General features: G+C 43.1%; 1 protein-coding gene across 1 annotated transcript in view; it reads right to left on the bottom strand.

The window, feature by feature from the left end:
• NPNT (nephronectin) overlaps positions 1 to 18,627 on the bottom strand; it is a 90,607-nt gene extending 71,980 nt beyond the window's left edge. Inside the window, exons 1-2 of the mRNA XM_077815105.1 lie at positions 18,554 to 18,627; positions 15,619 to 15,719 (exon numbers count right to left, since the gene is read on the bottom strand). Of these exons, the coding sequence (XP_077671231.1) occupies positions 15,619 to 15,719; positions 18,554 to 18,627 (175 nt within the window). The remainder of the gene's footprint in view (positions 1 to 15,618; positions 15,720 to 18,553) is intronic.
• Positions 18,628 to 24,506: the final 5,879 nt, after the last annotated feature.

The following is a 24,506-nucleotide window of genomic DNA, read 5'->3' as shown; positions in this document are numbered from 1 at the left end:
TCCATGCAGGCATCAATGAGAGTATAAACCCTTGTGTTTTCAGTTCTCTTTAAAATGTTTATCAATATATTACACAATTTAGAAAAATATGTATTTTATCTCATAAAGACAAGAGCAGCAGCAGCAGCAGCAGCATCTACCATATAGCTTCTCCGCAGCTATTGTGAGAAGGCAGCATCATGCAAAATTTCCAGCAAAGCACTTGGTTACATCTACATTTCTAGCACCCTCTGTGTATACTTGTGAAAGCCCCACTCGTTGGTGTTGGTAATATGACAGCTCTGTGATATGCATTTTACTATGATTGGCTAAAACTACCAAGCCACTTCTGCATTACTGAGGCTGGTTTGTGTAGTCTTATACAGTACTTTTACCAGTGGGATGAGTATTGAATTGTTTAATTCCTTTGACTGCCCTGCACCTATGCCATTAAAACATAATCACAATTACTTCAGTGGAAGATGGTAGGAAATTTGATCATTGGCCTATTTTTGTTAAAATTTCTTTATAAGATGCTCAATGGTGGAAGATGACAGGTAGATGCTATTTTAAGTACACCCACCATTAAAGACTTCTCAGGACATCTCACATAGACTTTGTTATTGCTAAGGAGAGTTCCATTGTTGGATGGCTGATGGTAATAAATTATATCACTATTTAAAAAAATCTACAGTAAGAATTTTATTTCAGTTAAACGCTTCCTACTGATATGCCACTTCTAACTTTCTGTCCAATGGCATTATGTATTTGAAGAGATGGCAATATCCTCAGGTGGTATAAATTGGTACAGCTCCACTGACTTCAATAGAGCTGTACCAGTTCATACCAGCTGAGGAGCTGACAGAATAGCTACCACCAATTTTTTTCAGCTGAGGATTTAGCCTTCATATTTGCACATCTTTGAATGTAGGAAGATTTCTTCTTACCACTGTCCCTAGCAAAGGAGTTGTCCAATCTGCATTCAAAATGAAACTTCAAATTGCTTTTTATAGCTATTCTTTCAAAAGATTTACATTTTGGTTTCTACTTTATCTTAATAAAGTTTCTCATTTCAAAACCTTATTTACTAAAAGAAGTTTATATCTTGGGTGTTATACTTCAACTACAATTTCAGACAATTTAAAATGGAAGACAAATGTTCACTGGGCAACACACAGCATGAATGTTTAGTGTAGCTTAACTATGTAAAACTGGCATACAAATGAGCTGCAAATAGGCATGCAGGCAGGTCCAAAGCAGGTGCATCTTACATAAGAAATATATGGACATATAGAAACAATCTTGTTTCTGTGGTTCTTTCAGTGGCCATACATTTGTAATGTGACTAGAATCTAGGTTCTTGTTTAGCAACATAGAAGTGAATAATTCAGTCAAATGGACCAATAAGTAAAACAAAGAATACCTGCTCCTACGAGAAACTCAGATTATTGCTTAGATAAAATAATGCGCGTGGGGGGCGAAACCTCAAACAAACCACACTGAATTGTTGGCAGGTACAGAACTGCCACTCTCATGCTGAAAAAACAAGAGGGTGTTTCATGGGCCATATAATTTCTATTATAAGGCGCTGCATTGAAACAATATCTTTTTCATCCTGTACCTTAGCTATCTGTTATGCTAAACCCCAGACTAATCCTCTTCAGTATACAGTAATGTTGGATGCATCATTTATAAATGTCATCTGGCCAGTTAACATATTCCTCAGCATGGTTGAGCCAGATCCTCGGCTAGTGTAAATCAGCACAGCTTCACAGACTTCATTGAAGCTTTGCTGATTTATACCAACATCTGGCCCAACAGAGACATTTGCAAGTTTAGACCTGGATTGTCCTCTTGTATAGAAATATCCAGGGGAGGCAACCCTGATGAGAAGACAACTACCTTCATAGGGTAGTCTCTGAATCATTCCATCAGAGGACTGCAGTTTCTCCCACCAGAGGACTGCCCTCAAGCTCTGTGGATATCCTAGAATATACAGAGGCCAGGACTGGTCAGAAAGAGGCTTATTACCAGCTCTGGGACTCTCAGTGCCCCGTCAGCTCACTGGCAGGGAAGCTCCACTGGAGATAGGCTGCCAGGATTCCCTTGAGCTGTTGTTGCCTCTGGAATCTCCTTCTGCCCAGGAGCTTCCTATCATAGATATGGAGGCTGAACAATTCAAGCAGTCTGAGGCTGTATTAACTTTCCACTAACTTTTCTGCTGGTGCCTGGAGGGGGGGGGGGGGAGGGGGGAGGATGCACGCCCAAATCTTTCCTATCTTGGCTCACCTCATACTCAGCTACACATTTCAGACCCATGGAGGAGGCCTTGGGAATGGACAGCGGGTCCATCGCAAAGCTGGTTACAAAACAGGAGTTTTCCATATAGAAGGTCCCCTTTGCACTACTACAACTGGGGGAACCGTTGAACCCTAGCTGATTCATCAGTTAGTTGTCTTAAGCTAATCAAGTGACAGGCTTGTCTTTTTTGTAACAGTTATCCATACATGCTTTTAAAGTGCATTCACTGCATGTGGGCACATATGTAAAAATGCATATAAATTTAATTAGAAACAAAAGAGTACTGTGGATATTTATGCTGTAAACAAAAGACTCTGGACTGGCGGAAGACAGGAAGTCAGAAAAAGACCACATGAGCTGGGCTTTAATTTTGTGCGGCACTTGGATACCACAGCAATAGGCATTATGTAAAAACCCAAGAGAGCTTCATATTTTGTGTATGATAACACCCATTGTTGCACATTGTGTGTGTGTGTGTGTGTGTATATATATATATATATCTTCCTACTGTATTTGCCACTGCATGCATCCATGAAGTGGGTTTTAGCCCACGAAAGCTTATGCACAAATAAATTTGTTGGTCTCTAGGGTGCCACAAGTACTCCTGTTCTTTTTTGCAGATACAAGCTAACATGGCTGCTACTCTGAAACCTGTCATATTTTTAAGAATCCATATCTTGCACTTGCTGCAGACACAATACTACTACCTAAGTAAGAGTTGCACAACTGGGAATTTACGAAATAATTTCAGTTTTGGACTTTAAAGATGCAAAAAAGCAAACTAAAGCTGAAATGCTACAGATCACTCCACATGGACCAATCGCTGTGTACACTCACAGGCCCACTGAAATCAAGGGAGCTCCAAACAACTGCAATGATCTGCCTGTGCAAGGCAATTTGCAGGATCAGGGCCTCAATAGCTGAATGTCTCCATTTTTATTAATATATAAACATAAACTACCAATTAAATTATTATATTGGTTTTAAAAGTTTCAGCCACTTCAAACTTAGGCCTGTATGCCAGGTTTAATCCACAAGCCAAATCTCCACATCAGACCTATAAATCCCAGAAACACTGATTGATCCTTCACTGTATTAAATAAGAATTATTTTTAAAAGTCTCTAAAATTAGGCTCCTAAATCCCCCTGGGTCAATTTTGCGAGTGCTGAGCACATACAAGTCTCTTTGTAATCATCTGGAGCTGCAGGTGATCAGTGCCTTTGAAAATCTTGCTATTTTTATTTATGAACCCCAACATGGATTTAGATAGCTAACTTGAATTTGTGCTGGTGTTCACAAACTGATTCTGGGAAAACATCAGAGGCATAATCCAAAATACTTGGGAGCTCTTTCAATTATTTCTTTAGAGGATGTTACACAACTGAATGTGCCAGTTTTGGAAGGAGAGTTTGGGAGTATCATCATAATGTTTAGCATAGGTCTTTATCTCCTTTCTAACAATGAGGCAGGTTATTTTTACTGAAATGGTACAGATGTGAGGGGCCCAAGTTAGTGGTGATGTTCAAGCCATTGCAAATTCACTAACCGTCAAGTAGACTAATGCATACCTGCTTATCTATGTGTAACAATCTAAGTTTGTGCAATTTAAAAACTGAGGCACTAGAAGGTGAAAAAAAGATGTAAAATTAAAGCAAGAACCAATTTCTTCCCCCACCTGTTTATTATTCTTCCTATTCTCCTGTCTGATGGCTACAAATTACCCCACCTTCCATTCCCTGACACTAATTTAGCCTCAGTAGGCCAAATTCAGAGGTGATGAGTGTGGGAGGTATAAATTACATCTTGGTAAGTAGGTGTGAGTCTGTGTTAGTCTAGAGAAGTAAGGAAGTCTAAGCCAATGTAGGAGGAGTATTAAATGGTAAAATATGCACATTAGAGAGGTCATAAGAAGGTATAAGTTATCTAGGGTGACTAGATGTCCTGTTTTTAAAGGGACAGTCCCATATTTAAGCCCTCCTGCAGGAGTCCCAGTTTTTTTTCTTAAAAACGGGCACACTGTCCCGTATTTTCTGTCTCCCACTCTCCCCACCAGTACTGGTGGGTTCTGTTGCTGGGAACATCCCTGCTTGCCAGCCGCCCTCCCACCAGTGGTGAAAGTGGGGGTCTAGTGGCTGACAATGGAGTTGGGTGTGCAAGGCTGATGGTGGGGTGAAGATGCAGCACACGGGGCTGGCCGCTCCCTGCTATGGTCTATCAGCACAGCCCCCACTGCATGCCACCTCTCAGCCAGTAGGACCGTGCCCCCCTCCCCGCATCCTGTTTCCAGCAGGCACTGGCTGCGCCCTGCGAGCTGTAGTGGCTGGTGAGTGCGGGGAGGCGCCATGCAGCAGCCAGTTATATATCACCTCTGCTGCCCACCCATCAGCCCTTTACATGCTCCACCTCTCAATGTCCTCTCCCTGCTTTGCTTCTTCACTGCTCCCTTCCCCCCAAATCTGCTGCTCCTCCATATCCCCACCAGCAGGACATAGCCTGCTCCCAGTGCTGTGTGGGGAACCAGCCCCTGGTCGGACTCCTCAGCTCACCAACAGCCTTGCCCGCAGACTCCTTCGTTCCCCCACTGCCTCTGGCTGGGCTAGCACCCTGGGAAAGCCCAAGATCCTCCAGCCCGGGGGCACTGGCCTGGAGGAGCCAAGCCTAGCATGTGCACAGCGCTGGCAAAGGAAAGCCTCTCTGCCCCTCAGCTAAGTTATGGAGTGGCAGGGGAATGGAGGGGAAGCGATTTCCAGCCTGTTCAAGCCCCAGACTTACAGTCTCCACAGCAGCCTCTCCACTCCCTACCCCTCCGCCCTGAGTCCTGCCGCCAGGGAGCGTGGGGCTTCTCTGTCCTCTAGGCACCCTCCCCCGCTGAGCCACCCTCTGGCTGGACTGAAGCCCCTGCAGTCAGATTTCCTAGGCTCTGGTGCACATGCCTTCTTAGAGCTTAACCTCTTCCTGCCCATACTGTAGCCAGGGTGGGGGCACAGGAGGCGGCTGGGTTATGTTGGTGGCCAGCAGCAGCCTGGAGATGTTAGCTGCCTTTTGATAGTGTGCGGGCAGGAATGGACAAGCTGCTTCCAGTCACAGACGAGAAGAGGAAGAGAAGAGGAGGTTACTCACCTTCTGTAGTAACTGACATTCTTTGAGATGAGTGTCCCTATGGGTGCTCCATCGAAGTGCATCCCAACACCTTCGATCGGAGATTTTTGCAGCAGTTCCCATACAGGTCGTGCATGCACAGTGCCTGCCTCATGCGCTGTCAGTGTTTGAACAGCACGTGCACAGCCCGGACTCCTCAGTTCCTTCTCTACAATGGAGCCTGCTCCAAACTCCGAGGTAGAGGGGAGGAGGTGGGTAGTGGAGCACCTACAGGGACACAGCTCGAAGAATGTCAGTTACTGCACAAGGTGGGTAACCACCTCTTCTCCTTCGAGAGATGTCCCTGTGTGTGCTCCACTCCAGATGACTGAAAAGCAGTATCTCTTAGAATGGTCAGGATTTTGGATCTGGTAAGAAAGCTGTTAAGACAGCTCGACCCAGTCTGGTGTCGATGATGGACCCTGAGAGTGTAAAGTTTAGTAAACGTAAGGTCTGACGCCCAAGTGGCCACCATGCATATGTCGGAAAGCGGGACATTGCAGAAAAATGCTACGGAAGTGGACACGGGTCTCGTAGAGTGTGCCTTGATTGCCACAGGAGGTTGGACTCGTTTCAACTGGTAACAAACTTATGCAGTCTGATATCCATTTGGATAGTCTCTGGGTGGAGATCCCTTTGCCCTGAGATCATTGAGTGATAGCTATAAAGAGCCTAAGGATCTGTCTAAATGGCTTCATTCTGTCGAGATAGAAGGATAACGCTCTAAGAATGCCAAGCGTGTGCATTGCTTCCTCAAATGCATCAGCATGGGGTTTTGGGAAGAATGTTGGAAGGTGAATAGGTTCATTTAGGTGAAGGGACGAATGCACCTTAGGAAGGAATTTAGGATGTATACGAAATGTAACTGTCTCTGAAGAAGGCAGTATACAGCGGTTCGGCCATCAGCACTCCAAGTTCCCCCATGCAGCTGGTGGATGTAATTGCTACTCACTCAGTTTTCATGGATAGGTGTAAAAGGGAGTAGGTAGCCAAGGGTTCAAAGGTTGTATATCAAAGCTGTGAGGGCCAGGTGTAGGTCCCATGGCTCAGCCAGTGGTCTTATATCTGGGTAGAACATTTGGATACCTTTGAGGAATCTTTTGGCAACAGGATGGGCAAAAAAACAGTAGCATTATCTACCTTGTGGTGGAATGTTGTGATTGCCTCTAGGTGAACCTTTACTGAGCTAAGAGAAAGCCCAGCTACCTCGAGTTCTAGAAGGTAGCTTAGAATCAGTGGAAGAGGGGCGGAAGCCAGAGGGGTGTATCTGGCAGAACACCAAGTGCTGAACCTTTTCCATTTCTGCAGATAGGTCGTGAGCGTGGAGTGTATCCTGCTGTGTAATAAAACTGCCTGGACTTGTACTGAGCATGCTAGTTCCTCATTGGAGAGCCACTGAGTAGCCATGCTTTGAGGTGGAGCATCGCTATATTGGGGTGATATAACTGGCCCCTGTGTTGTGATAGTAGGTTGGGAAGTGGGGGAAGTGAGATCGGGACAAAGAGGTACCATGGTTGCCTGGGCCATGTCGGAGCAATTAGAATGGCCTGGGACCTGTCTGTCCTTATTTTCTGTACCACTCTGTTCAGCAGAGGTATTGGTGGGAATGCATACAGCAGAGTGTCGTGCCAAGTGATCATGAATGCATATTCCAGAGAATGCTTTCCCAGACCTGCCCTGGAACAGAATGTTGGACATTTTTTGTTGATTGTAGTTGTGAAGAGATCCAGCTGGGGATAGCCCTAGCTCTGGAAAATGTTGTGTAGAATGGTGTCGTTTAGCTCCCAGTCATGATGGAGGGGGAAGGATCGACTGAGCTCATCCACTGTGGTGTTTGGAGAACCTGGGGAGATGTGAGGCTGAGATGTGAATATTGTGTTGGAGGCACCAATTCCAAAGTTTTATAGCCTCGGTTGCACAGGGACTGGGATTGAGCTCCCCCTTGTCTGTTTATGTAAAACATACATGAGATGTCATCGGTCATGACTCTGATCATGTGGTTCTTGATGAGGGGAAGAAAATGGAGGCAGGCATTGCGGACAGCTCAGAGCTCTAGGAGGTCTATATGAAGCACGGTTTCTGTAGAAAACCAGAGACCCTGAGTAGGCGTGAGATGGTCCATGTGTGCTCCGCAGCCGGTGAGGGATGCATCCGTCATGATGATAATGGAGGGAGGATCCTGCCGGAAGGGGACCCCAAAACACAGGTTGAGAAAAAGGGTCCACCATATGAGCGAATCTTTGACTTTTGAGAGCATAGTTAGCAGTCTGCTTAGTCTATGCATGTTGGGTTTGTAGACTGGCTAACCAGCCAGTCCTGTAGGCATCGCACACAGGCGTGCGTTTATGACGATTAATGTGCATGCGGCCATGTGGCCTAACAGTTCTAGGCAGTCTCGAGCGGTGACCTGTGTGCTTCTCTGTATGCTCACAATTAGGTTACCCAGCGTGTGAAATCTGTCCTTTGGAAGTGATGCGAGAGCTGTGGTGGAATCGAGGTGGGCTCCTATGAAGTCTAGTTGCTGGGTAGAATGTAAAGTAGATTTATTTACGTTTATTTGCAGGCCAAGGCTGTGGACGCAATGTGTGGTCCCACGAATGGCTTCTGATCAGGTATGAGACTTCAGGAGACAGTCATCCAGGTAAGGAAAAATAATGATTCCCTTTTTTCTGAGGTGTGCTAGAATTTTGGAAAAAACTCAGGGAGCAGTTGAAAGGCCAAAGGGCAAAACCCTGTACGGGTAATGATCCACGCCCAACACAAATCTGAGAAAGAGTCTGTGGGCATGGTGTACAGTGACATGAAAATATGCATCCTGCAGGTCGAGGGCTGAAAACCAATGTCCTGTCTCCAACGCCGGAATGACTGTTGACAGTATAACCATCCTGAGTTTTTGTTTCTTGACAAACCTGTTTAGTTATTGAAGATCAAGAATAGGTCGCCATCCCCCCACTTTTATTTTCGGTCAAGAAATAGCGGGAATAAAATCCCTTCCCCTGGTGTTGAGCGGGTACCTTCTCCACTGCTCCTAGTTATAGAAGATGGTGCACCTCTTGACAGAACAAGTGTTCGTGAAAGGGGTCCCTGAAGAGGGACGGGGAGGGAGGGCATGATATAGCCCGATCAGATGATTTCTAGGACCCATTTGCCTGTAGTGATAGCTTCCCAGTTGGTGAGGAATGGGAGCAGATGGTGTCCAAAAGGATGGATGGTTGCAGTAGGCGCTGGAGCGCGTGGGAGGTCTTCTATACCCTTGACCAAGGCTTCAAATCTGCTTGTTCGGTGGAGGGGGTTGAGATGCCGTGGATGGTGGGGGGGCGTCATTGTTGGGTTCTTCGTTTTTGCTGCAAATAGCTCCTCGCCATCGAAAGGAAGATCTTTGACAGTGTTCTGTATCTCCCGTGGGAAGGAGGAGCAGCTGAACCATGAGGCTCACCGCATGACAGTGGCTGTGCTGTTGGTCTGGCGGCCGTGTCAGCAGCATCAACGGTGGCCTGAAGAGCCGTATGGGATATCATCTGTCCCTCAGAGACCATGGCTTTAAATTGTTGCTGCTTGCCCTCAGGAATGTCATTAATAAATTCCATGAATTTAGCATAGTTCCTGTGGTCATACTTTGCTAATAGAGCCTTATAATTTGCCACCCTAAATTGTAAGGTGGAAGATGAATACACTTCACGGCCAAATAAGTCCATCCTCTTGCTATCCTTATCAGATGGGGTAGACCAGAAATATTGCTGTTTATTTTTCTAGTTGGCCGCCTCAACCACCAACGAATTGGGCAACAGGTGTGTAAAGAGAAACACGGAACCTTTGGAGGTGATGTACTATTTGCAGTCTGCTCTCCTGCGGGTTGGGCCGGGGTCTGCCATATGGTTTTAGCTGGTTCCATGATGGCCCCATTGATCGGCAATGCTATTTTGGAAGAGGCGGTGAGTTGTAAAATGTCAGTAAGCTCGTATTGGTGTTCAGACACTTCCTCAAGATTAATCTTGAGCTGATCGGCAACTCTTTTAAACAAGTCCTGGAAGTGTGTGAAATTGTCAGCTGTTGGTGGCAAAGGCATAATAGCCTCCTCGGGCAAGACAGATGAGTGTTTATTAGTTGGAGAGGTGTCAGGCGCAACGTCCTCTGCTGGTGAAGCTGTTGGTTCGTCTTGTAGCTCAGCATCGTTGTTTGTGGTTGGGGGAGGAGATCTATGATCCTCTCTGCGTGAGGTAGGACGAGTGCTAGAATGTCTGTTATAAGATTCCCAGGGATTCCAGCATGGCCATTGGCCGGGGAAGGGTATGGGTGGTCCCATCCAAGGGTGGCCATACCAGGGTGGGAATTCCCTGGTATATGAGGAGTGGGATCGAAGATGTCCTCCAGTCACAGATGTCTTAACAGGGGAAGAAGAGCGTGGAGAAAAAATGCCATCAACATCCTCCTCCTCCTCACTCGAGAGGTGTGAAGGAGCAGGGGCTAGCTGTAAGTAAGGTGCTGATGGTTCCGGTGAGAGATCAGTGCCTAGTAGAGGAGACTCTGGGGTGGGAGAGATAGCCAGGTCTCTATGGTGGAGAAACTGGACCAGTGTGGCGGCTGACAGTGCTGAATGGTGAAGTGCCGTGTATCAAGAATGGGCCGATGCAGGAGGCAGAGTCTGTACTGGCCGTGCTCTGTGCTGTGCTGATATAGCTGCCTGAGGCAGTATCTGCACTGTAGGCACATCATGCTGAGCCAGTGCCGATGGTGTAGGCGCTACAGACCCAGGGGTCAGCATTGAGAAGTATGGCACAGGCAGCATGGGGGGTCGGAGCTTAAATCGGTGCCAAATTTGGATCCGTCAGCGCTGCAGCAGTAGTTCGTGGCGTCAGTGTCGTTACATTAGTCGGTACTGGGTTCTTGTCAGTGACCGACGGTGCCACATTGGAAGCGGGCAACTCAAAGCCTTGAGCCTCGGCACCGGAGCATGTGGCCATCGATGGACAGTTGGTGTCGGAAGTGCCTGGAGAAGCGTACGTGCTGAGCCATGGAGCGGCCAGCACTGACGGAGCTGAAGTCGTCAACCACTGCTTGGAAGATTGTGCTCCCTGAGAGGGAAGGAAGCCAGTCATTTCTTTGCCATTTTTTTAAATCCTTTGAGGATGTCGGTGGTGAATTTTGTCGGGAGGAAGACTGCTGGCCCGGGACTTTTCCAGGAGGATGAGCTTCAGTCTGAGGTCACTGTCCTTCCGAGTCCGGGCTTTAAGTTTACTATAGAGTACGCATTTTGGGGGTACATGAGATTCCCCCAAACATCGTATGCACTGAGAATGGCCATCAGAGTTGGGGATGGTGTCTCTGCATGTTATACATCTCTTGAAGCCTGGAGAACCAGGTATATTGGGAGTCACTAACTCTGAGGTAAAGACTTTTTTTTTTTTTTTTAAATAGGAGATAAGTAATAACTAAAACTTATCTAAATAAGTAACAAAAAACTAATTAACTACTTGAACTGTATCTAAATAAAGGCTATGAAGAGTGAAACTAGTGGGACTGCTAAACTCTGTCTCTGGCAGTGGATGGTAGAGAAGGAACTGAGGAGTCCTGGCCGTGCACACGCTGTTCAAGCACTGACAGCGCGTAAGGCAGCCACCACGTGTGCATGGCCTGTATGGGAACTGCTGCGAAAATCTCTGATCAAAGGCGCAGGGACGCACCTTGACCTGAAGTGGAGCACCCACAGGGACAACTCTCGAAGGAGAAGAGATAAGCTCAGCAAAGACACGGGCCAGGTCATCTCTTCCCCCTCATCCTCCCCTGCAACTGGAAGCAGCTCCCGTCCCTTCCCTCCCACACAGTGCCAAAAGGCAGCTGCTGTCCACATTCTGGTGTGAAGCCTGGCAGAAATCTGGGGAAGGGAGGGCATGTGACCCTGAATGTGCTTCCCCCCCTTCCCCCAATGTATTGCCTTGGGAAGACACAGTTCCAGGTACCGTGAGAGGCGGGTCTGTCCCAAGGGCCCAGCCAAGCATGGAGGGCAGAGAGCGCCGGGCAAGGATGGTTGGGTCAGTCGGTCACCCCTCCCTGTCTGGGGGGTAGGGAGAGGGTCATGTGTCACCCTTCCCTGTATGAACCCTAAAGCCTTAAAGATAAGAAGGTAAATAAAAAGAATCCAGCTACACAATATTTCTTTTTAATGGAGGCTCAGTCAGCTTGATGTTAATTTGAACATTGTACAACAGACCGTTGTACAGCATAGTTCTGATTGATTGCCATTGAACTCGCTTGAATGAGTAATTTTACCAGATGCCCCGTATTCAGGGAAATATGGTCACCCTAAAGTTACCCCAATTTAAACTCCCTCCAGACTTTCTTCTCACTTCTGAGTCTGGCACATTGTAGGTTTATTTTTAATTCTCACTCAATACTTTTTATCTTTGCATAAATGAGATTTGTTCCACTGAATAGTGGGCTCAGAAGTGGCAAAGAAAACACATGGCTAGTAGAAGAAGCCCTGTGCATATTGAGAGCCTGCTTATAGAGAGCGATTCTGCTCTCACTGGGAGTTTTATTTTACCATAATGGGAGTAGGAGAATAATTGCACACCTGCATTTTTGGAAACTTTTCAGTGATTTCCCTCTGTACAGTAAACACTCTGAAAGCTCCCAGCGAGGCCTGGATTGCCTTTTTCTATTCCAGCTCGATCTCTCATATTGACCACCAGCAGCCTGAAATGGATAGCTGAGGGCAGATTTGCAATTTAGTTGCCAGCATCAGAAAGATTCACTTTCATTTAGTTTAACCTCCCATCATGAGCTACAGGACAGAATTTTCTAAAGGACTCAGCATCCATAATCAGCCAGATTTCCTCCCCCTCCCACACAAGAGTTTGTCTCCCATTTAAGCACCAACAGGAATTGCCAGTTTTTCCAAAAGAGCTCAGCATGTTGGAAGTCATTTGGCCATAAGTGTCTCAATGGGAGCTGCTGGGTGCTGAGGTCTTTTGAAAATGTGGCCTCAACTGTGGGCATGGAGCACTGAAAAAATCCATCTTTGAGCTCTTTTGAAAAGCTAGTTGAGAGTGAAGATGATGTAAATAATAGGCTTGGAGTTTTATGTTTTTTAAAATATAGCAGAAGAGAGATAAGGGGGAGATTTTTGCCCCCATTTTAGTCTACAAAATATTTTAAAGGGAATCTGAAAAAAACTTATTCTTACAGTCACTATGAATTACATCATCCCTATTCAATTCCAAAATCCGAACAGAAAAAATATGAAAGATTTATGTAGTGGGAATTAGTATAGATGTGCTTGCTGCAACAGAGTAGCCCCTTATAATACAAGGCCACCCAAATAATGACATCAGAACTGCAGCCAGTCAATGTTTCTAAGCTTTTAACATCATTCAAAAACAGAATCAGTAGCAAAAGGGGAAGGGTGTACCATCCAGTAACGAAAGCAGTAAGTAGCATAATGTGAACAAACAGCAGAGAGACACCATGACATCCGAAAGGCAACTGTTTTCTTTGTACTACATCTGTAAATATTGAAAACTGGTGGTCTGTAGGAGCTGCTGCCATTTTGTCAGGCATAGTTGATGCAGCATGTGACAGAGACAATACTAACTATGTATTATCTCATGAACACTTAGCTTTTGTTCTTCCTTGTTTTGTTATTTCCCTTAATCTAAAATAAAATTCTAATACAAAATTTAGACTGCAATAATATGGTTACCCGTGTGTATGAAAAAACCTCACAGTAACAATAGAACCATTTTCCCCATAGTTCATGAAATACACATGTAGGAAGCATCTGACTCCTTTTGTTTCTATGACTGAATTCTAAAGGCATTAGGATCAGATGCCTCTTTGCAGTTAAATAAGTAATAATAATAATTTTGTAGCCTTGACATACTTTCCAATTATCCCCGTTGGAAGCAGTGATATCAGGAATAAATTACCAAATATTCCACCGAGTTTGAAACAGAAGATATGAAATTTTCAGAATAGCAAACAAATGCCCATTTTTCACATAAGTAGACTTGAAAGCATGCCCACAAAGTCACTTAGACATGTCAGTTAAGAAATAAGTAGAGGGAGGCCCATCCATAATTAACTTCCTTTTTAGAATAATTTTGGACTTGACTCTGTGCCTGAATCAAATCTAAGCAGTATGATTTTGAAATCTGTGCGTCAGATTTTCAAGGACAATTTCTGGGTCAACTAAAAACAGCTCCTGTGACTAAATAAGAAATATTATGAAAGTATGATTTTTAAAGAGATGGAATACTCCTCTATTTTCTGTTAGAAAATGGTTAATTGTGTCTTTGAGACATATTCAGAACACTACCATAATTCTGAAACATGGAACATACACACTTAAAGAGAATATAGACCACAGGGAAAAGGGGGAGAAATCTTTAAAGTTTGTGTGATGTCTTCCATGCTGCCAAGAGACAGAATGAGGGACTCTGTCACCCTCCCATTTCATAGCTGGTAATTGCTTTAGGACAGCAACACTGTAACTTTCAAGACAGTATCAAATTTTACTCCTAGAACTGTAGGGACACTTTCATGCCAACTGTACACAAAACTGAAAAAATTAAGCTCATCACTATTTTTGCTATAGGGCAATAAAAAATCACTTTCCACTTTAATTACGTATTTTGTGCCATTATCACCATGAGCCATTCACTTCCTGAAACTATAATACAGGACGTACATCAAAGCAGAATTGGCAGTGGTGGGGAATTGAAGGTCAAATATGAAATACAGATTGGTTTCCATCTGAATGTTACCACCCTGGTGAGCTCAGCTCATTGTCACAACAAAAGTGAGAACTTAGCTGGGGAAAGGGAAACCAGGAGAACTATTTAGTAAAACTCACTTATGCCTTGCTGCTTAGAGTATTTGTAGTATGATACACATGCTCTCGGTTTGATTTTCATTTGTATATTTGTGTTATAAAAGATGGCTATAGATTCTATTACCCTTGGGCGCAATCCTTCCCTTTACAAATGTTTATATCAGGGAAATGACTACTTCTCTTACAAACTGTAGTTCTAAAATCCAAAGGACTGATGATGTGGGCTCATGGGTGCTAAACAGAATTTCATGCTTGTTATATTCCAATAGCACTTTACATCTATTTTTAATTAGTCATCTTATTATCCTTTCAATGCTGTACTGTATTAACCTTCTCCCTTTATAAGTGGTAACTATTATTTTTATTTACAGATTTGACCAAAACCTTTGCTTAGAGACTAGACTGGGATCTCTGCTGTCATTTTCACCTGCTATTTTACTTTCACAGCACTGCAAAATGAGCAGTAACCAATGTTCACCTCTTAGCTCTGCTTGTATATTGTTTGGCAGAAATTCATCTAATTTTGCAAGCTTTTGCCTCTGGATTAAAATGCAAAAGTTTCCAAAGATCTGATCCTGCAAACACCTATGGGAAACTACCCACGAGTTAAGTGTTTTCAGGGCGAAAACCTATAAATGTAACTGAGATCTCTTTCTCCCACCCTGGAAAAAAATCTGCACTTTTGCATTGCTCTGCTTACCAGTGTAATGCTATTTTTTAAAATTGATTTAATGAAGTCTTATTTATATGATTATCAATAGTTATAACAAGGATTATAACAATGGAAAAAAATTCAGGTATGTCTCTATTAATATGTGATCTATTAAAAGGACACTGTCAGGTTGATTTAAACCCGTAGATTGGGTTATAAAAGAAGGCTTTAACCTAACACCAATAAGGAACATTTCCAAGATGGTTTTTTTTTTCAAATTCTAGCAATAGGTTGTTTGTTTTCCCTAGGATGTAAATATTTCCTCCCTGCAGTTTTTGCAATCCAAAACACTGCAGCCTTCTCCTAGGCCATGAGAGCTAGAGAGTGAAATTGATGAGAAACAAAAGAGAAACTGACTTGTCTATTTTCATTGCCTAAACAAAATTTAATGAAAAAATATACCAACCAACAGTATCAATAGCAAAAGAGTAAATTAGGTTCAATATTTCTTTCAGCTTTAATTATCTATGGTGCTGTTAATAACACAAACTGCTTCTTAAAATGTATGTTTTTTTAACCTGACCGTGTCCCTTAAATATGCTCCATTTATGTCATAAACCCTGCAATTATGTGTGTATGTGAATATGTGAAATCTAGTCATAGGTGTGTACAAGCCCCTTCTAAGTGGCTAAAAGCCCCAGCAGTGATAATACTCACGTTGGCATTGCCCCCATGACTGACGGGCCCAGCCCCAGCAGCAATCAATTCTACTTCCAAACCGACACAATCCCATAGAGGAGACTATTTGTCTGGGCCACCTACACAAGACAGTTAAAAAAAACAAAAACAAAAACACCCTTATCTACAATTCATAAATCTTTTTTAAAGAACGTCCATGCTACTTTTTAAAATAAGTATCTTTCTGGTTAACATAAATATTTATAATATCTGCTTTAATATTAGTCTGTAGTATTTCTGTCCTAGTGTAGAACTCTGACCGTGTGTGTGTGTGGGCGGGGGTGGGGGTGGGGGGGGGGTGTTGTTAACCAAAGAGACATTTTAAAACCAGAAATAGCAGCACCTAATATACTTTGTAGCATGCTCACTGCTGCCACTCACAGGATGGTCATAAGCAATATTAGATATCTGAATTTTACAACATTTATAAGTAATAAACTGTCATCAACAGTGTTTCAACTTGATTTCACAAATCTGAACTCATGGCTAAGTTTAAAACCTGTCCTAGAAATCAAAAATTAAGACAAGTTTCTGTCTTGCAAACAGGCAATAATGGGAAAAGGGGAGTTTAATTTTTTTTTTTTTTTTTTTTGGTCTCATCCCTGTGAAATGAAATAGGTTACATTTGGAGTCTTAAATATTCAGAAAGCAATGTCATAAAATTATTACATTCTAACAACAATGTAAAACAAAGCAAGAAAAACTATTTGAACAAATAATAAAAATACATATTTGGTATGTGCATGTTAATTGATTTCCATGTACAGTAAAGCAAAGTTAATGTTTTCATTTGAAAACCTATTCAGTCTTTCATTATACATGAACCACTCCCATATTTGTGTTTAAATATTTCACCAAATTTGACACAGTTTAACAATATTGATTACACACATTCCTGTACCTCAACACTTATTTTCACATTTCATTTATCTAGATTCATGTTTAAACTTGAGTTGCTATTTTTTTTCAGCATATTATTTAAATGCCTCTTGGCACTACTTAGGTTTGTATGTTATATGAAGCATTTTTAAAAATCTTGCGGTATATGTCCATAAGCACTTGTGTATAATTTTTAATAATAATCATAATAATTTATTTGATGATTTAATAATAATCATCAGGAACAATACTTAATTTATAGGCACATATATATACAAAATGTGTGTGTGTGTGTATACACACACTTTGTATAAATAAAATTTGTATAATTTAGATGCCATGAAAGACTGCCTACCAAGCCCCATACCTCTTTAAATTGCTTTATGCCAGGTGATACGCAAGAGGGTGCATTACTTCTCACTAGCCTCAGCTAGTTCACCTCTGTTAACAAAGTCCTGAGAAGCAAGAAACCAATTCAGTCTTCCCAGTTCATTCATTTCAAGACCACAGTAAGCTTTACAACAGCCAGGTGTGCTTTTTTTTTTTGGCTTGGGGAGTGGGGAAGAAGAGTGGAGGAGAGAGAATGTAGAGAGGATTCCACTGGAGGCTAAAACCTCAAGGCTTCACTTGTTTTTGACCCTAGCTTGAACTCCAATCTCCAGAAGTGAGAATGCTTTGCATCAGTCAGACTTTCTACATACATTTTTAATGATCCTCTAAAGCAGGGGTCGGCAAACTTTCAGAAGTGGTGTGCCGAGTCTTCATTTATTCACTTTAATTTAAAATTTCGTGTGCCAGTAATACATTTTAATGTTTTTAGAAGGTCTCTTTCTATAAGTCTATACTATATAACTAAACTATTGTTGTATGTAAAGTAAACAAGGTTTTTAAAACGCTTAAGAAGCTTCATTTAAAATTAAATTAAAATGCAGAGCCCCCCAGAGCGGTGGCCAGGACCTGGGCAGTGTGAGGTGCCACTGAAAATCAGCTCGCGTGCCATAGGTTCCCTGCTTTAAAGGATCAAATCATCCAGGACTTGTTGTGATGAATTATACATAGATAATACACAGGTTGGAATTTTCAGCTGTACTGATGTAGCCTGTAGGAGTATCAGCTGCATAATAAAGTTAAAAGAACTCTGGAGTTGTTCAAACCTGTCATAGCATGCATATCTCACATCTCTTTACAGCTGAGATATGTTCATGTAAGACACTATATTATGTGTAGCTTTTCAGAATTATTTTAACACACTAATATATATGAGTGCGAAAGGGAGATATGCACAGGGGGAGAGAGACTCATGAAGGTTAAATCTGGGGTGGCCACAAATTTTTTTTAGTGGTGGAAAGAAAAACAAATAAGATGCTAAGTCTCATCTCTCCACCGCACATGTAAAAACAGTTTATTCAGTTCTTCACTTTTGTCTATCATAGATGTCTCTTTAGAAAAAATAAAATCCTGCCATTAGGTAAGTCGAAGTTTCAAAAGAGGACAATCAATTGCGGCTGCTCAGTCATTCCCTAAACTGAAGATACAAACAATGAGACCAACTTGTTTATGACCTGACAATCAGCGTTGAGTTTTCCTTAGTTCCTTTTCTTAGCTTCCCACCACGAGGGGAAAAAATAGGTTTAGATCGCTACACTGAAAACTTCGGACTATATTTAGATGCCAAGTCTTCAGGACTGGCTCTGCCAGAAAGGGTCGGAGAGAGCTGAATGGCTGGTGTCTCTTGAGCTTCACAGGTGCCTCTATCAACTCCACGGCACAACTCAAATCCCCTCGGTTCAAGTGCCTGCAAGCTGTCAGCCCTGTACCTTTCTCTCTCCCCCACGAGCCCCTTCCGTGCCTGAGAGCTCGGGGGGGGGGGTGCAGGTGCTTTTCGCTACATTTTGCTCTAAGCAAAACCCCCAGGGAAAGCGACTACACTTAAATGTTCTGCTGCCTCTCCCCACAGACCTGCCTCCCCCGGGAGCCCCCCCGGGAGCCACTGGCCAGGGCAGTGCTGGCGAGGGGCTCTCTCCCCCCGCCTTACCTTCCGTCAAACTCCGCCGCAGCCTCCAGGTGAAGCCAGGCCACCGCGAGTAACCTCAGGAAGAACAAATCCATGTTTGGAGGGAGCAAAAAAAAAAAAAAAAAGTCTGGGGCCCCGGCGGCGGCGGTGGCGGCGTGAGGAGGGATGCAGGGCACCGCAGCTGCTCGCCGCTCGGCTCCCAGGCACTCGCAGCGCCGCCCCCCGCCCCGCCGCGCCGAAAGCTGAACTGCGGGGGCCTCCGGCGGCTGCTAATCCTGGCTGCTGTGGGAGCCGCCCGGCCGCGGCAGCCGCGAGCCCCTCGCGCTCCCTCCCAGCGCGCGGGGGGTGCAGCGGGGGCGAGGCGGCGCCGCCCGCCGCCAGCAGGGGCGCCGGGGAAGCGAAGGGAGCGGAGCGGCGTCGAGCAAACACCCCGAGCTCCAGCGAGCCCCTGCGCTGGGGCAACCAGAAAGCGGCGCGCTCCCCGCCGGGGGGATAGCACTGCACGGCTCTCGGGGCTCCGTCAGGACCAGCCCCTGGCCAAAGGGGCCGGTTTCACAACACGCCGCCGCCGCCCCTGCCTCGCACTCCGCATCTTCGGTGCACCTGGCAGCGAATAAAGCGACGCTGCCACGAAGTAGAGGCTTTGTACAAATACCTTCCTACCAAACCGCGCTACCCAGACCCCTGCGGCTGGAGGTTTCCGTTTAACTTCCCGCCAAGGGCTGCACTGGGCCCCCGGGCCAGCCCAGAACCGGATGGGCTTAAAGCCACTGCCGCCCCTCCCCCCACTTTCCATGGGCTTTGCCCGTCTGTGCTTCACCTCCTGGAAGCGCCTCGCAGAATCTCAGTCCGTGCAATTTAGGCAGGATGAAAGTATTCTAAAAATTGTAAGGGGGCTTGATGGTGCAAGGTGCGAAGCAGGTACTGAGCCCTCAGCACCTTGCAGGATCAATACATTGCACCACAGCCCAAGCCTTGTTTATTTTACTAGTGGGAGAAGTTACACTGATTTCCAGAGAGTAGCTCAGGTTTCTGCCCTGGTGGTGGGAAGTTCCATTGTGCCAGAGGGGCACAGTTTTCAACGACAAGCCTCAGCCCAGAATTTTAGTTGATACTGTCGCTCTCCTGGGCTCAAGACACTGAGAGCCTTGAAGATAAGGAATGATCTTGAATTTTAACTCAATAGTCTAAGGGAAGCCAGTGCAGAGAGCAGAGGACAGGTTTTATGTGCTCCCAGTAGCCAGAATTGCTGTACCAGCTGGAATTTTCTAAGGGCTTTGCATCCCCGGATAATGCATTGCTTTTATCCAGGCCAGAGAGATGGCAAAGGTGTGTACAACTGAGGTCACTAGTAATAGTTTTAAAAGTGCAAACTGTAATTTAAAAATATTAATTATCAAACACATTCCACAGTGCCAAGCACTGGTTATGGTACATTTCAGTCTTTCCGAATACTGAGCAAAAATATATTAATGAACAATTTCTTTTTAATGACTCAGACACCTGTTTATTTATGTTGATAGAAAGCACAAACTTGTAAGTACACAGACTGACGTTTGGCACAGTATAGTTATACAGATTACATAAGTATGTATTCTGTATACAGTTAAGTACAGTAGTTGACACTAATAATACAGTGCAGTGTTAAACAACTAATGTTATGAGTAATGCATGTAGTTATTAGAAGTTGGGTCAATTAAGAGACCTATGTAAACAATGGAGAACATGGGTCTTAGATGGAATTTGTACCATTTTTCATTTGTGCATATGGGACTTGTTCCCATTGAAGTTAATGGCAAAACTCTCATTTACCTCGATATTACTATGATGGGTGCAGTAAAAGTACATGGATAAAATTATTTCTTAAATACAAGTTAATATGAGGTCACAAATATTGTTTTCTAAGAGATCCCTGTATGGACCTAGCCATTCACAGGGGAGAAGTAATTTATGGAAGATTTCCTGTAAATAGGCTGGGTGTGTTTATTGTAGTATTAACAAGGAAAAGCTGTAAAAATTCAAATGGTTGGACAGATACATAATTATATTATGTATCTGTGACAGAAGAAAATGGGGGTCAAATTTACCTCCACTGGTATTGGGAGCTGCAAATTACAGCACACAGCGCCAGCCATAGACACTGCTCCAGGAGGAATTTACCCTTGGGATCCAGAGAAATCCTGGTGGTGGGATGTGCTGAATCAGCCGCTTCCAGTAACTTCTATCCAGCTTCCTTAAAGTGCTTTACAAACATTAATGAATTAAGCCTAATACCCAAGTAATTAAGGTACTACCCTTATTCTCCTCCTAGTTTATATAAAGAGAAACTGAGGCACAGCGAGATTAAGTGCCTTGCTCCCAAGATCACATAAGAAGTTTGCCACAGAGCTGGGAACACAACCTACATCTCATGCCTTCCAACTCCATCCTTCCTCCCCATATGCACTTAACCCTATCCAGTTGACACGAAATGACCACAGATGCCAGAGTACCCCAAACACAATCACACTCAGGCATATATGTAAAATGTATTTCATTTTCATTTCTAGGCAATGATGTGAATATTTTCTGAATTGTTCCTATTATAATACTTGTGACATACATGAATCCCTGTGAAGTTGAGCAGAGGCAAACAATCAAAGTACAAGTTGTCTGTATAACCGTCCTGCTATTTCCATGTGCCTTTTAGTTTCAGTTCTACAATTTTGCTTCAGAACTAAACTAATAGTTACTATATATAAAATTAATATATATAACTATTACCCCACCCACATGACTATCAGACATGATAGCACCAAATTAAAAGTTACCATCTCTCCTTATATATTTTCTCAGGTATAAGAAATAAATGTACAAAAAGTTGACAGTGCCATAATTATTTCATCCAAAACTACTTGCAATAGATTAACTTTTATATTTAATTAAAGTTTCTTTAAAGACTACTCTGTCATTAGAGGTAATTCTGCAGCAGTCTCCTGGATTCCATTACAATACTGAGAGTTTTCTCTCCCTATTTAAAAAAATCATAGCTTTCAATTAAGAAATGGGGCCTACAGAAAGACACACTGTGTCATTCCACAGCTACCTTATTGTGTGTGTCTCTTACAAATATTTCTAACTGGCTTCTTATTAACTTTGTCCCAAAGGTATTTTGTATGTGGGACCAAAATGATAATCCCAAAAAGGGATTTGCAAGTCCTTTACATCAGGATCCATTAGATCTATCTGAGCTCTTCCTGGTTCCAATCACTGAAGTCTAGAAAAACATGATTATCCACTGATGCTATTTGAGAAAAAGGGATCCAAAGAACCCTCTGCATTGTGAATCTTTTTAACAAAGGACAGGCAATCCCTCTGAATAATGAGGATAGACACCATTGAACACCGTGCTTCCCACAACCCATCACCAACAACTCTGTGTTCTCCAGACTGAGTTTCAGCCAGCTTGCTCTCATCCAAGTCCCTAGTTCAGCCAAGCATTGGGAAAGCAGAGACACCACAACATCTGGGTTCAATGAAATCAGTGTAGAGCAAAGTATCTTAAGGAGCAGGGTTTAGTCATGCTTCTGTAACAGGGCTTTCTACATAATCATGGAGTCCTGTTGTTCCCATAATGTAATGAATCTTGTATGGCTCTTATAAGCCTTCAGGCTATCAGATATTGAAATTCCTCATATGGATCTCAATGCCTCATTTTACACAGTGCATCTATACGAGATCTTTTTTTAATTTTAATTTTAAAAAAATTAAATTAAAAAATGCCAAGTTATGCATCATCTATGGAATGATGGCACTGTAGCCCAAATCATCTCACTGTCACCCCCCGGTAGTCTCATATACGTGTTGTACAGAAGAGCTGACAGACTGGAACCCTGGTACAAGGGAGCCATCAAGGCTCATGAGCAATTATCCAACACTGCCCCCCCTCCTGCAGTGATTTATCAGTAAAGTGAGAACATACCATACATACATACCAAATCCCTGAACATCAACACTGCACTCTCTTGCCTGGTAATTCATAATCCAGTAAGGGTCCATAGGTGAGTAAAGAAAACCCCCAAAACTTTATGTTCAACTATATGAAAAGCTACTTACAGAGCCTTAAAAAAAAGACAAAAAAACATCCTGGATTCCCGATCACTATCGACTACCCATAACTAGTAGATTTTTTTTTTATAAGAAGCCCAACAGCAATAGCAGGTCTCTTTGTCATACCCAAACTACCTGGCAGACTGTTAGGGATCAAGAAACCTCAGATGAAGCCAAACTTGCAGCACCATAACCCCTTCTCAGTAACCTTAACTAAAACAATAAGGGGATAATAACTGGTGAGATCTCCAACATGAAGACATGTTCTTGAGCATGGTTCTAATGGCAACTCATTTGAAGGGAGCTGGCAGGCTGCCCAAATGTTATCTTAGCCAACATGGACCTAACACCAGCCCTCCCGCACTGTTTGAATTTAATAAGCCATTGGGGCATGAGTCCAGCTCACAAGTCAGAACTCCTTGAGCTTCTCAAGAATCTTAGAAAGCAAAACTGACCAAAACAGCCAGACAGACATTATATTTATTCCTGGACAAAAGCACCCAATGAATCCAACCTTATCATCCGTTAAATAGATATAAATTCCTTGCAGCAAGAAATACTTGGCTAATTGCAGGCATAGACAAATGTAAAATGATTTACAGAATCATGCTATATGATAGCATTAGCTATAGTATGGTCTTTTTAAATTATTTTCTAATATGTTTATGCCTTGTTTAAATTGGTCATGGAAATGGCATTAATATCTTTCTAGCAACAAACTTGGTTAAAACACCTAGAGAGACATCTACAGAATGTCATATTTTTGTGTGACCTAGGACTCAGTTCCAGTCTTTAGTCTGGTTCTTTTGGTGTATTTCATGGGCTGCTATGAGTTCTGGCAAAGAGATAATGCTGCACCTGAAGATATTTGTAAAACTTTGGAGCCCTATTTTCTACTCTGTTTCATTCACTTTAAAGTGATGTAACTCCATTGGCCCCAGTGGAGATACACGAGTGTAAAGTCAGTGCCACAAAAGTAAAAAATCAGGCCCCTGTTCTTGATAGTTTCCTCTATCTACCGATAGAGCTACCGAGTCAAGTGAGTTTAGGCTAGTATTCCAAAAAAGTTGGTCTTATTATATTAAATTGCCTGTTTCTATACAGCTTTGGTATTGTGTGGAAAACCCAGGTTAAACTCTGGGATGTCAAAGACGCTTAGCAGGCAAGAAAGAGCAATGTTGGTGTTCATTTTCCTATTTGTGAGTTTCGAGATATTTATGGGATTAATGACCCATTCCTTTGTTTAGATCTGTTTTAATTTCTGGAAGTTCTTTAAAGGACAATGATTTCAATTACCTGTATATAGTTTTGATAAGTTCCATTTGCATTCATGCCATAGAGTTCTTTCAGCTAGAATTTATCGTGATTTTTTTTAAAAAAAGTATGTATGGCACCTATATATGACCATGATGGGTGCAATAAAATGCCTAACCAGGGGAAAAAAAAGATGTTTGAGATAGGCAATCCAGTAGGTATTTTAGCTGAGTTATCTGATAGTACTTTGATTCTAATTCCTTTAATTGTGACAGTCTGGCAGGATCCTGGGGTAAATGTAATGGGCCAGATGTTATAAATTAGAATAGCTCAGTTGAAGTCAAATTTAGACCAACCGAGGAGCTGAATGTATGATTTTAGGGCGTAAAGCAAGCATATTTTAGACAAGTATATTCCAATCTATTTCATATAAAGCTATTTGATCAGTTTGCTTTTGGATTAAAGTCGAAAAGCATGTCAGTAATTCCACAACCTTTTTTTGAGTCTTACATAAATTACTGTGCACCTTAAGATTTTGTTTGCTGTTTTCATTAGCAACGATTTAAGGAACTTTAAAATGTTCATAAAATTCATGTCTCTAGAATATATTGAGAGAGACAGTAGGCTGGCA

Source organism: Eretmochelys imbricata, chromosome 4, assembly GCF_965152235.1.
Source record: "Eretmochelys imbricata isolate rEreImb1 chromosome 4, rEreImb1.hap1, whole genome shotgun sequence".
Lineage (NCBI taxonomy): Eukaryota > Metazoa > Chordata > Testudines > Cheloniidae > Eretmochelys > Eretmochelys imbricata.
This window is presented reverse-complemented; position numbering and strand designations above follow the sequence as displayed.